At 48.0% G+C, this 14,309-nt stretch overlaps 1 protein-coding gene across 2 annotated transcripts in view; it reads right to left on the bottom strand.

Moving 5' to 3' along the window:
* elmo3 (engulfment and cell motility 3) overlaps nucleotides 1-14,309 on the bottom strand; it is a 248,612-nt gene that overhangs the window by 95,884 nt on the left and 138,419 nt on the right. For both annotated transcript variants that reach the window (XM_072518566.1, XM_072518567.1), the window contains exons 9-11: nucleotides 12,885-12,963; nucleotides 11,811-11,861; nucleotides 10,659-10,781 (exon numbers count right to left, since the gene is read on the bottom strand). In XM_072518566.1, the coding sequence (XP_072374667.1) occupies nucleotides 10,659-10,781; nucleotides 11,811-11,861; nucleotides 12,885-12,963 (253 nt within the window). The remainder of the gene's footprint in view (nucleotides 1-10,658; nucleotides 10,782-11,810; nucleotides 11,862-12,884; nucleotides 12,964-14,309) is intronic.

The raw sequence follows: 14,309 nt of genomic DNA on the forward strand, positions 1-14,309 counted from the left end.
GAAGTCATTGCGACTTTAGGAGGCTCCTGAATGCAGGAAGGGAGATTATAAGGTGGGGACATGCAGTGCGATGCCATGGGCCACACAATGGTTGTCTAAAGTGTAAATTGTTTAATCGACCTTAAGGCCACTGCACCGACTGATCACTACCAACTGATCGCTTGCATTCTCACACACTGACTGCTATCGAAAGACAGTCCTGTAGTCCTGTATTTCCCAACCTGGGCTGTGGCTGTCCAGACACAAATCACTGGAGACTCCCAGTGCAACCACCCTTTTGACAGCTGCATTCCAATGAGTCCACAGCTCTGCTGAATTGACACATCCCTTAAAATTGAATGAGGCAAGCAAACTGAGCACAGCAAACAGTGGGTATCATCGAAGCCCATGGGATTAAAAGACAGTGGCAACGTGCATATGATGTTGGCTGCGTGACAGAAGCACGGGACTGGTGGTGAACGCTTGTTTTTCAGACTGGATGTAGCAGACAGAAGTATCGCCAGGGATCCGTATTAGGCTCACTGCTCTAGTTAATTTTTAAAAAGGATATGGATTTGGGAGACATGATTCCAAAGTTTGCCATAAAATTTGCCAACCTGACAAACAGTGAAGAGGATTCAAACGGACTTCAGGTGGACGTAGGCTGATGAATTGGGCAGACACATGATGGATTAGATTGAAGCAGGCATGAATGGAGAGAGGCCGGGGGGGGGGGGGGGGGGGGGGGGGCTGCATGTAAACAAATATTTGAACCGGCAGGACAAGCTGCTAAAAAGCATACGGGATCCTTGAATACAAAATCAATTATGCTAATCTTTTACAAACCACTGTTTAGACGTCAACCATATGACTGTACAAAAGTGAATGGGTTATCCGAAGGTCAGGTGAGCAATCCCTTTATACAGTTCAATACGGAACGTCAACATAAACGTTGCGGTCACATTAGCGAAGAGATTTAGGAGAGGTGGAATTTTTTTTTTTAAGCTATGTGGAAAGATTGGATAGGCTGCTGTTGAACAGAGGCTGAGCGGAGATTTAATTGAGGTGTATAAAACTGAGGGTCCTGGATAGAGTGGAGGGGAACAACCTGTTTCCCTTAGCAGAGAATGTAGTCTAAGTCGGTGTCTGATATGCACAGAGTTAATGTGCAACTGAGCACAGTACCACCCACACGGTGATGTAAGACCCAAATCTAGGGTCAGTGTGGTATTGACCAGAGACCTGTTAAGAGTTAGACACGGAGATAACTCCATGCCTGCACCCTTTACTGTGTATATTACAAGTAGCCAATAAAGATTTGCTGTTAACGTACAGAAGACTACAAAGTCTCCTTTCAAAGACACACTCTGTAACCAACACCATTACAACAGAGGGGTCAATTATCAGGGCACAGCTTAAAAGTAATTCTGTACACCACACTTTCGGAAGCTGTCAAGCTCTCAGAGATGGTACAGAAGAGATTTACTCAAATGGTACCACGGAAGAGGGGAAAAGCATGAATCATTCTCCTTAGAATCATAGAATAGTAACAGTGCAGAAGGAGACCTTACAGCAGAGAAAGTTTATGGGAGATTTAAAAGTGGTGTTCAAAATGATGAAGGGTTTACATGGAGTGGTGAAGGACAAAGTGCTTCCAGTGGCAGAAAGGGGACCCTTAAGATAATTGGCAAAAGAGCCAGATGTAAGTGGAGGAGAATTGCTATCCAGAGAGTTGTTGTGATCTAGAATGCCCTGCTGCTTGAAAGGGTGCTAGAAACAGATTCAATATTCCACTCCAGCATAACATGCTACGCTTCATACTCATTTAGTTATGTTCCACGCTCTCATTATTTTATTCATAGGCTTCATAAAACCATAACCAACACAATCCATTTTATATCATTTTTCCTCCTCGGTGTCCTATCACTGTTATGGGCGAGGTGTTTTCAGAACCCCAAAATGTATCATGGAGTTCAACCAACCTCCCCCTTTAATGCTATTGTTCTCCAGGTGTGGGATTACAATTATGGACACGTGGGGCGGGATTCTCCACTCCCACGCCGAAGTGGCTGCGCCGTCGTGAACGCCGTCGAGGTTCACGATGGCGCGGAACGGCCCCGGTCCCGACCGATTCAGGCCCTGACAATGGGCCAGTATCGGGGCCGTGTCATCTACCCGCGCCAGGCCTTGTCGCCCGCGTAAAGGCGGCACCGCATAGATGACGCGGCCGGCGCCGCATAACGGACGTCATCCGCGCATGCGCGGGTTGGCCGGCGCCAACCCGCACATGCGTGGTTGCTGTCCTCTCTAAGTCCGCCCCGCAAGAAAATGGTGGACGGATCTTGCGGGGCCGCGGAAGGAAGGAGGTCCTCCTTCAGAGAGGACAGCCTGACGATCGGTGGGCACCGATCGCGGGCCACCGCACATCTGAGGTACGCCCCGGTGCAGGATCCCCCCTCACCCCCCCGCAGGCCGCCCCCCCAGCATTCACGCACCGCCCACGACTGCAGTGACCAGGTGTGGACGGCGCCGGGGGGAACCCGCCGTTTTGGCCTGGCCGCTCGGCCCATCCGGGCCTCAGAATAGCGGGGGTGCTGGAGAATCGCCATTTTGGGTGTCTCCGGCGATTCTCCGGCCTGCGGCCCGCGAAACTCGACCGGGCCGTTCCCGCCTCTTGGGAGAATCGCGGGAGGGCGTCGGACCGGCGTCCCTGGAAATTTTGGCGGCCCAGGCGATTCTCCCAACCAGCGTGGGAGTGGAGAATCGCGCCCGTGGGTTTTTAAACACAAAACAATGTTAAATCCATGAACTCAGCTTAACCTTTTAAATTAACATTGGATCACTTAACACCCTTACTTCAAAGATAACCCCGAAAATAATACAACACTAAATAATCTTTCAGTTATTCCTTTCAACATCCAAGAGACTTAACACCTTTAAACAGAAACACATCAGGTTGAAGGCATTACTTTTATGAGTTTAAATCACTCAAATGACCCAGAGATACTCTTTCAAGGCAGGGATCACAGCAGATCCAGCTCACTGCAAACACAGACACCCCCCAAGCTCTTTCAAACTGAAACTAAAAACTGCAAAATGGCTGATCTAAAGCCCAGCTCCATCCACACTCTGACATCACTGCATTTCTTAAAGGTACATTGCTTAAACATCCATTTCTTAAAGGCACTCTCACATGACATCAGACATATTGGGCTGGATTCTCTGATTCTGGGGCTATGTCCCCACACCGGTGTGGGGACGGTGGCGTTTTACGCCCGAATAAATGGCGCAAAATGGCCACCGATTCCCTGTTTTGCTGAGGGCTAGCAGGACGACAGCCAGCTCTGGATGCCGATATGCCCCAGAGAATTGCCGGGTCCGTGGCTGCGCATATGCATGGCGGCGCCCCGCAGTGCTACATGGCACCGGTCACTCGCGGACCCGGCACGTGAAATAGTCCCCCCCTTCGGCCGGCCTGCGCAACCCGGCCCCCCCCCCCCCCCCACAGTGCCCCCAGCCCCGAATAATGTCCCCCCCCTACCCACGGATCGGCCCTCCCCCAACTGTGGAGGCGCTGGACTGAGTCCACAGCTGCCATGCCGAGTTCCCGACGGGTGAGACCACACGTGTTCCACACCGTCAGGAACTTGGCCGGTCGGGGGCGGAGCGCAGGGTATCGGGCCGCAGGCAACATCCTGAGGTCATTGATACATGGCGTGGCCTACTCCTAGAGTATGCTGCTTTGGAGAGCGCCACCCCCGATTTGGTCGGGAACTCGGATTCTATGGCCGGTCGCCGAACACGATTTTTTTGTGGGCTGGTGAAAAACCCAGTGTGGGAAAACGGCATGTGGCTAGACGCAATAGGAGGCAAGTGCGCCATCAAGACAACATCACAGGAAATACTGTGAAAGGGAAGCAGAGCACGGATAAACACTTTGGGGCTAAGGGGCAAGGAAAAGTGGAGGGGGAATAATTGGCCAATCTGATCTCTCACTTGGCAGTTTATAATTCCTGTTCCGTGCCCAGTTAGGGAGGGTCCTGTCATTTTTAGATTACTTCAATGGAACAGACACTTTTTGGGAGGCCATTCTTGTGCCAGCGCTTTGAAAGAACTCGGGTGGCACGGTGGCACAGTGGTTAGCACTGTACCTCACAGCGCCAGGGATCTGGGTTCAATTCTGGCCTCGGGTGACTGTGTGGAGTTTGCACATTCCTCCCATGGCTGCATGGGTTTCCTCTGAGTGCTCTGGTTTCCTCCCACAGTCCAAAGATGTGCAGGTTAGGTGGGGTTGTTTTGGAGATCTTGGTGAGGGAAGATTAAGCTAAACTGGACCATTGTGAATCAACTTGTTGATTTTTTGAACGGTCTTCAACCACCTCTGAGAAAGTATGAGAAGGTTTTTGAGGAATCACTTGTATCCATGGCTGGGGTCATAGTGAAACTCAAAATAAAGGCAGACAGCGTGCCTAAGTGTTTGAAAGCATGTACCGTATCCTATGATATTTGGTTTAAGTGGAAGAAGAACCAGAGAGGTTCCTGAAGACAGGTGTCATTGAGCCTGTCACCACCAGCGATTGGGCAACACCAATCATCCCAGTTTTAAAGAAGGATGGTTCAGTACGAATATGCGGAGATTTCAAAAAGGACCATTAACCCTGTATGTGCTGATCAGTGCCCTTTTCCACTTATTGAAGATCTGTTTGCAGGTCCCTCAGGTGGCCAAAGATTTAGTATAATTGATCTCTCTCAAGCCGATCTGCAAATGAACGTAGCTATTGAGTCTCAACCGTTAATAATAATAATAATCTTTATCGTCACAAGTAGGCTTACATTAACGCTGCAATGAAGTTACTGTGGAAATCCCCCAGTCGCCACACTCCCGGCGCCTGTTTGGTTACACAGAGGGAGAATTCGGAATGCCCAAATTACCTAACAGCACGTCTTTGGGGATTTGTGGGAGGAAACGGAGCACCCGGAGGAAATCCACACAGGCACCCGGAGGAATCCCACGCAGACACAGGGAGAACGTGCAGACTCCGCACAGTGACCCAAGCCAGGAATTGAACATGGGACCCTGGTGCTGTGAAGCGACAGTACTAACTACTGTGCTACCATGCTGACCATAGGAACACACACAGGTCTGTTTCGGTATCGGAGGCTTCTGTTCCAGATAACGTCAGCACCGGCTCTCTTCCAACGACCTACGGATCAGATCATAAGTAGGCTGTCGTGTGTACAATGCTACCTGGACAACATTTTGATTACCGCTTCTACATGATGTAGACCATGTAAAGAACCTAGAAGCTACTCTTGCAAGGCTGCAACTACATAATCTCAGGGTCAAGAAAGAGAAGTGTGAATTTTTAAAATCTTTTATTCACTATCTTGGACACATCATTTTCAAAGACTGTCTTCACAAGGAACTTAAGAAGATGCGGGAGATCATGGATGCTCCCAAGGCTGCAGAACGTGACTCAGCTAAGATCATATTTAGGATTATTAAATGACTATGAAAGGTTTGTACCGCATTTAGCAACAAGGCTGAAGCCTTTACACACATTGCTTTGTAGCAAACAAGCTTGGCTCTGGACGAAAGATTGTGAAGACGTTTACCAAAATAAATTACAGGAATTGGAGTTATTGGTTCATTATAACCCAAAACTGAAGCTGCAACTGGCTTGTGACGCATCACCCTTTGGGGTTGGAGCAGTTGTATCGCATATAGTGTCTTTAGGTGAAGAGCGACCAATTGCATTTGCTTCCAGAATGTTGACTACGACCGAGTCCAACTATGCTCAACTTGAGAAAGAAGCTCTCAGCATTATTTTTGGAATTCAAAAGGTTCCACCAGTGTTTACTGGGCCGTCAATTAACTCTATTGACCCATCATCGGCCCTTAACAACAATTTTTGGGTCGCAGAATGGTATCCCTTCGCTCAGTGATAGTCAATTACAGCATTGGGTGTTAATCGGCACATTGGGCAGCAGGGTGGCGCAGTGGGTTAGCCCTGTAGTCTCACGGCGCCGAGGTCCCAGGTTCGATCCCGGCTCTGAGCCACTGTCCATGTGGAGTTTGCACATCCTCCCAGTGTTTGTGTGGGTTTCACCCCCACAACCCAAAGCTGTGCAGGCTAGGTGGATTGGCCACGCTAAAATGCCGCTTAATTGGAAAAAATGAATTGAGTACTCTAAATTTATATTAAAAAAAACAAAAACATCTCGTCGGTGCATGATTATGTCATTGAATATGGTAGGTCTGAACAACACGTGAACACGAACACTTTGTCTAGACTGCCGGTGCAACATCAACAAGACCAAAAGTTCAGCATGAATCTGATCACCACGTCAACCACATATTCTTTCTGTCTCATGTGGAAAATATTCTGGTATGGTCTTCTCAGGTGCGGACATTTACCCAAACAGATCCAGTGATGGGGAAGGTGTTGGATATGTTCAAAATGGCAGAGTTGATGGAACAAAATGGAATATTGTTGTGGGGTATTAGACCATAAGACATAGGAGCGGAAGTACGGCCATTCGGCTCATCGAGTCCACTCCACCATTCAATCATGGCTGATTTCAACTCCATTTACCCGCTCTCTCTCCATAGCCCTTAATTCCTCGAGAAATCAAGAATTTATCAACTTCTGTCTTAAAGACATTCAACGTCCCGGCCTCCACCGCCCTCTGTGGCAATGAATTCCACAGACCCACCACTCTCTGGCTGAAGATATTTCTCCTCATCTCTGTTCTAAAGTGATTCCCTTTTATTCTAAGGCTGTGCCCCCGGGTCCTAGACTCCCCTGCTAATGGAAACAACTTCCCTACGTCCACCCTATCTAAGTCATTCATGATCTTGTAAGTTTCTATTAGATCTCCCCTCAACCTCCTAAACTCCAATGAATATAATCCCAGGATCCTCAGACATTCATCGTATGTTAGGCCTACCATTCCTGGGATCATCCGTGTGAATCTCCGCTGGACCCGCTCCAGTGCCAGTATGTCCTTCCTGAGGTGTGGGGCCCAAAATTGCTCACAGTATTAGTGTAATCTTTCTGCTGTGTCTATGAAGTACAATCCCGGAACAGCTGCACGAGGGCCATCCTGGTGTAGTTAGAATGAAGGAGTTGGTGGGAAGCTACTTCTGGGGGCCTGGATTGGATGCCCAAATAGATGAGAAAGTGGGGTTCTGCTGATCATGCGTTACGTTGAGAAATGTGCCTCCACTACAGCCTTTGCATCCATGGAAATAGCCTACCAGGCCATGGCAAAGAATTCATGTTGATTATGGGGAACCAGTCGAAGGACATGTTTTTGGTCATGGTTGACCATTCAAAGTGGCCAGAGGTTGCCATCATGAAATTGACAACTATGGAACAGACTACAGAAAGGCTCGATGAGGTATTTGCAAGATCCGGGCGACCTGTATAACTCAGTGGCAATAACGGCACTCGGTTCACATCAGCTGCAATAGAGGACCATCTGAAAGGGTGTGGCATTCGCCATATCAAATCTGCCCCCTACCATCAAGCTACCAATGGCTTAGCTGAACATTTCATACAATTGCTCAAGCATGCAGTGAAGGTTTCAAGGGATAAAAGCTCTCTACCTAAACGTGTCAATAGCTTTCCAATGGATATACAGAAACACTGCTCATTCAACAACACAAAGCTTGCCGGCTATACTGATGTTCCAAAGAAAACTACACACACAGTTCAACCTTTTGACTCCCCCTTCAACTTCAGAGATAGTCAGGTAACAACATCAGACGCAAGGGTTTAGAAGGGAACAACATTCCAAAAGCAGTGCCTTTCACTGTGGGGAATGTGTTCTTGCGAGAAATGACACCTCAAGCAACAAACATATTCTAGCAATTGTATTTCCGATTTCATATACTGCACAATCTGACGATGAAGGAATTTGGTGTCGGCATGCTGACCAATTATTGTCTGCGCGTAATGGGAGTACAGAATCTGTACCAGATGTTTACACCACAGAGTATGGACAGTGACCGGCCCAGCTTAAGGACTACAACTGCCCAAATTATGGTATCTGCTACGACAGAAGCATCCATTCAGCAGAAGACAGTTCCTGAGTTAGTTTCACTAGACAGAACACCGACCAGAGTACAGGAAGACATTCCTCGTATCTCTAGGAGCCAAGTTCCTGAAAGTCGTGTTCTGCCATAATGAGACAGATATCCACCCAAGAGACTGTCTTACTAATGCACATATGTATCCATAACATAACAATGTTAGTTACGGCATGTTTGGGATCTGTGGAAAAGGTGTATACAGGCTCGACGTGTGCCACCTCTGATTCTTTCTCCTTGTGGCTACAACAGAGAACATAACAGTTTCCTTGGCCTCCAAACCATGGAATTCCCTCCCTAATCCTCTCCACTTTGACAATCCTTAACGTTGATCTCTTTGATCAAACCTTTGGTCATCTGACCCAAAATCATCTCATGTGGTTCTGAGTTGTATTTTATTCCATAGTGCCTCTGTGAATTCCCTGGGCGCATTTTATGCTAAGGATGCTCTGTAGCTCCAGTTAATGTTGTATTTTTGTGGAATTCTTTAGCCTGGGCTGGCACAGGCAATCTGGGTAAGCTTGCAGACTCTTACAATGATCCTGTGGGTGCTGTCATGGGATACTATCTTTCAGTCTATTTTGGAAGCCAAGTGTGCGCACGCACACTCATCTCAGCACAACCCACGCACATGCCTTTCTTCTTATCGGTTGGGTATATGATGTTACCTGGGTAAGATGCCAATTCCCAATGGGCAGGCTGCCACAGCTGGGGCATGCCGCTGTTCATGGTTCTTGGGACTACTTGATCCAGGAAGTCTCAGTTGCCACTGGGAGCTGGCCGCCGCTTCCACTGGCTGACTCGATTCGGGCACTGGAAGGCCCTGGACAGGGGTCTTGGGAGGCTGTGCCTGGCTGCTGTTCCCTCTGGAAAGAGCAACTCTGAGTTGAGTATGGGTGGGCATGGGGGTGGGGTGTGGGTGGTTGAGTTCCCGGTTACCGTTTCCTAGGCCCGGATTCCTTGTCATCAGGACCGAGCTGCAGCCTGCCTGCATTGAGGTAGGAAACATTACGTAAAGGCTGTATGTGGAGATTAAACATAATAAATGCAATGGGAGGTGAGAAAGACGATCACTGGAGATTACAAATAGTATATAGCATGTTGTATATTAAAATCTGTGGATTATATCATTAACACAGGCACTGAAACCGTGCATAGGCGTGACATACGTCCTCTGCAAATACAGCATTATCAAATACAGTCAACCTTTACTTCTAAATTACTGATTTTTTTCAAAAATAACACATGCTCCTAAAATTTTTAAAAATTAATAAATTTAGAATACCCAATTCATTTTTTTTCCAATTAAGGGGCAATTTAGTGTGGCCAATCCACCTACCCTGCACATCTTTTGGGTTGTGGGGGCGAAACCCATGCAAACATGAGGTAATGCATTTTGGTAGGTCTAACATAGAGGGGAAATATGCCGTAAATGGCAAAACTCTTAGGAATATAGAAAGTCAGAGAGATCTGGGCCTGCAGTTCCACAGATCTTTGAAGGTGGTAACACAAGTGGACAAGGTAGTCAAGAAAGCATACGGAATGCTTGCCTTCATTGGACGGGGCATTGAGTATAAAAACTGGCAAGTCACGCTACAGTTGTATAGAACCTTGGTAAGGCCGCACTTGGAATATTGCGAACAATTCTGGTCGCCACAATACCAGAAGGATGTGGAGGCTTTGGAGAGGGTGCAGAGGGGGTTTACCAGGATGTTGCCTGGTCTGGAGGGTGTTAGCTATGTGGAGAGGCTCAATAGCCTCGGACTGTTTTCATTAGAAACACGGAGGTTGAGGGGTGACCTGATAGAGGTCTACAAGATTATCAGGGGCATGGATAGAGTGGATGGGCAGGCACTCTTTCCCAGGGTGGAGGGGTCAGTCACCAGGGGGCATAGGTTTAAGGTCCGTGGGGCAAAGTTTAGAGGAGATGTGCGAGGCAGGTTTTTTACACGGTGGTGAGTGCCTGGAACACATTGCCAGGGGAGGTTGTGGAAGCAGATACATTAACGGCGTTCAAAAGACATCTTGACAAACACATGGGTGGGATGGGTATAGAAGGATACGGCACAAGGAAGTACTGAGGTTTTGGCAAAGGTTGGTATCATGACCGGTACAGGCTTGGATGGCCAAAGGGCCTGTTCCTGTGCTGTATTGTTCTTTGTTCTTAGTTCTTAAACATGGGGAGAATGTTCAAACTCCACACAGACAGTGACCCAGAGCCGGATCGAACCTGGGACCTCAGCACCGTGAGGCCGCAGTGCTAACCATTGCGCCACCGACCTGCCCTTGTTCCTAAAATTTAATACAACATATATTCACAAATTCTCAAGAGCTGAGCTAAACTAATAATGATATTTGGGAAGGGTGGACAAAGAGATGTTTCTTCTTGTCCAAAACCATAATTAGAAGGACGTCACCAAAAGATCACTTCAGAGAAACAATTGGGGTGGTGAGAGGGCAGAGCTTGAGACCCCACAGAATAGCTGAGGCAATCAACATAGATAATTAACATAGCCAATAATTAACATGGATGCCTTTCAAGCTCAGATGCTTGGTTGCCAATCCCTGGAAAGCTCACATTTACCTGGTTGTAAGGGTCCATTGGAATCCTCATCCTGGGCTCAAGGAGGTTGAGGGAAATGGACTGTAGAACGTACAAGTAATGTGCCATCTCATCCCGCATTGCAGCAGAACTCAGGATAATGTTCTATCGAAAGGGAACAAGATGCATCAAATCAGTGCTCCGATGAAAGTGAATACAGTCACCATTGTTTCCAAGGTATCATAGGCTCTGCCACAAAATGTGTTATCCTAACATTCAATGCTACTCTTTCATTCCGAACTACCGATAAAAGGGAATCCCCATGACAGAGAGAGGATACTGTTAGAAGCTATTGATGCAATGTGGAGAGCCACCTCAAACCTATAAGGCAATCTGTTCAGTTACACTGCCTATCTAAACTACCAAATTAATAAATCTGTTCCTGACCAATCTTCCTAGTATATTCACATGGTGACCTGCAACAGATTTTTATACACCTCCCTGTCTTGTGTTTCCGAACAGTATATTGTCTGAGATAGGAGATCCCTTCTAACAGGACTGTCTAACCCCATGTCCCTTCCAACAGGACTGTCCAATCCCATTCCCCTATAAATATATTTTTTTAAGAGTACCCAATTATTTTTTTTCTCCAATTAAGGGGTAATTTAGCGTGGCCAATCCACCTACCCTGCACATGTTTTGGTTGTGGGGGTGAAACCCATGCAGACACGGGGAAAATGTGCAAACTCCACACGGACAGTGACCCAGGGCCGGGATTCGAACCTGGGTCCTCAGTGCTAACCACTGCGCCACATGCCGCCCTTCCCATTCCACTTTGATAAGATCATCCAATCACACATCCTCTTTAAAAGGTATAAAGCAAATGCTGGAATCTGAAACAAAACCAGAAAATGTTGGACAATCTCAGCAGGTCTGACAGCATCTGCGGTGAGAGAACGGAGCTGACACTTTGAGTCTCGATAGCTCCGTGCTCTCTCTACCGATGCTGTCGGATCTGCTGAGATTGTCCAGCATTTCAGTTTTTTGTCCCCTCCAAGGGTTGCCTCATCGCATGTGCCTTCCCCCGCCTGGTAGGACTGTCCAATCCTGTATCCCCTCTGATAAGACCGTCTAATCCCATATCTGCTCGGACAACGTTGCCCAGTTCGTGGGACAAATTCGAGCGAGCCTCACCTTGAAAATGTATTGCCGGAGGTTCATTTGGCTGAGGAACTCCATTGTTTCCTAATCGAGGGAAGGAAATAAACACAAACTTTGAAATTGCGCAGGAATAGATTCTTGACAATACACGAGGTTGATTTCTGAATGAGAATGAGGTTTGTTCTGCACAGTTTGACAGAATTAAAATATCGCACTGCTAAGGAGTTATAAATTCCAAATTAATGTTCTTCACTCCAGGTTGCTTCACAATCTTCTCTTCCAGATCTTCTCCCTCCATCTTCAGTCTCTTGCTGGGACATTGTTTCAGATCCCCTGACAGCTCTAAGGGTCATGCACACAGTACAGGGAGCAGGTGGGAATGTGGAGGCAACGCCAATGATCAGCCATTGATTGCATTGAATGGCTGAGCAGGCTCGGTGGGCCTAATGGTCTACTCCTGCTTCTATTTATGTTATGCACCCCCCCTCCCCCCCCAATAATAGGACAGTCCAATACCATATGTTTTCTGGCAGGATGATCCAGCACCAAGGATTGAACGTGCAATTGGCTAATTAGCACCACACAGTCATCCCATGAGGTTCACGAATGCAGTGGTACATAGAAACTGCTGAGTTCCGAGGAAGTGTTAGGGAATGAGCTCCTTGGGTCCACTGGGGCACCAATCATACCGTTCAGATTTGAATTCTGACAGGATAATTTTTCTCAGAATAGATCCCAGTGCCATTAAAAAAAAAAAATCACTTATTGTCACAAGTAGGCTTCAATGAAGTTACTGTGAAAAGCTCCTAGTCGCCACATTCCGGCGCCTGTTCGGGGAGGCCGGTACATGGTGAGATACAGAGTAAAACATGTCTTATTCACCATCAATACACCTCAACTCCCGAGTGCACACTACTCCAGTGATGTAACATTATGCCTGCCAACATCACTTGCTGGTGTGGGTTCCATGTCAATGTCCAGTAGTGTCAATTTGTGTTGAACTGTGAACTGTATTGTGGCACTGATTTTGTGAGGAGTGATACACCCACTTAGGTATATCACTCCTCCACATTGGCCCAGTGCCAATGTTGGAATTTGAAATATTACCTTCCTCTCATCATCCTTTGAACTCCGGAGCAGGGCAATAATCAGAGCCATTGCTTTTGTCTGGATCATTTGGTTTGTCCTGGAGAGAAAAGAAAGGCAGGAATCACACGCAGAGCTGATACCCAGTAACACCAGCCAATAGGCAGATACCCAGCAACACCAACCAATGGGCAGATACCCAGTAACACCAGCCAATGGGCAGATACCCAGCAACACCAGCCAAAGGGCAGATACCCAGTAACACCAGCCAAAGGGCAGATACCCAGCAACACCAGCCAAAGGGCAGATACCCAGCAACACCAGCCAATGGGCCGATACCCAGTAACACCAGCCAATGGGCAGATACCCAGCAACACCAACCAATGGGCAGATACCCAGCAACACCAGCCAATGGGCCGATACCCAGTAACACCAGCCAATAGGCAGATACCCAGCAACACCAACCAATGGGCAGATACCCAGTAACACCAGCCAATGGGTAGATACCCAGTAACACCAGCCAATGGGCAGATACCCAGCAACACCAACCAATGGGCAGATACCCAGTAACACCAGCCAATGGGCAGATACCCAGTAACACTAGCCAATGGGCAGATACCCAGCAACACCAACCAATGGGCAGATACCCAGCAACACCAGCCAATGGGCAGATACCCAGTAACACCAGCCAATGGGTAGATACCCAGTAACACCAGCCAATGGGCAGATACCCAGCAACACCAACCAATGGGCAGATACCCAGCAACACCAGCCAATGGGCAGATACCCAGCAACACCAGCCAATGGGCAGATACCCAGTAACACCAGCCAATGGGCAGATACCCAGTAACACTAGCCAATGGGCAGATACCCAGCAACACCAACCAATGGGCAGATACCCAGCAACACCAGCCAATGGGCAGATACCCAGCAACACCAGCCAATGGGCAGATACCCAGCAACACCAGCCAATGGGCAGATACCCAGTAACACCAGCCAATGGGCAGATACCCAGCAACACCAACCAATGGGCAGATACCCAGCAACACCAGCCAATGGGCAGATACCCAGCAACACCAGCCAATAGGCAGATACCCAGTAACACCCGCCAATGGGCAGATTCCCAGCAACACCAGCCAATGGACAGATACCCAGCAACACCAGCCAATGGGCCAATATCCAGCAACACCAGCCAATGCGCAGATACCCAGTAACACCAGCCAATGGGCCGATACCCAGTAACACCAGCCAATAGGCAGATACCCAGCAACACCAACCAATGGGCAGATACCCAGTAACACCAGCCAATGGGTAGATACCCAGTAACACCAGCCAATGGGCAGATACCCAGCAACACCAACCAATGGGCAGATACCCAGTAACACCAGCCAATGGGCAGATACCCAGTAACACTAGCCAATGGGCAGATACCCAGCAACACCAACC

Source organism: Scyliorhinus torazame, chromosome 10 (genome assembly GCF_047496885.1).
Source record: "Scyliorhinus torazame isolate Kashiwa2021f chromosome 10, sScyTor2.1, whole genome shotgun sequence".
NCBI lineage: Eukaryota > Metazoa > Chordata > Chondrichthyes > Carcharhiniformes > Scyliorhinidae > Scyliorhinus > Scyliorhinus torazame.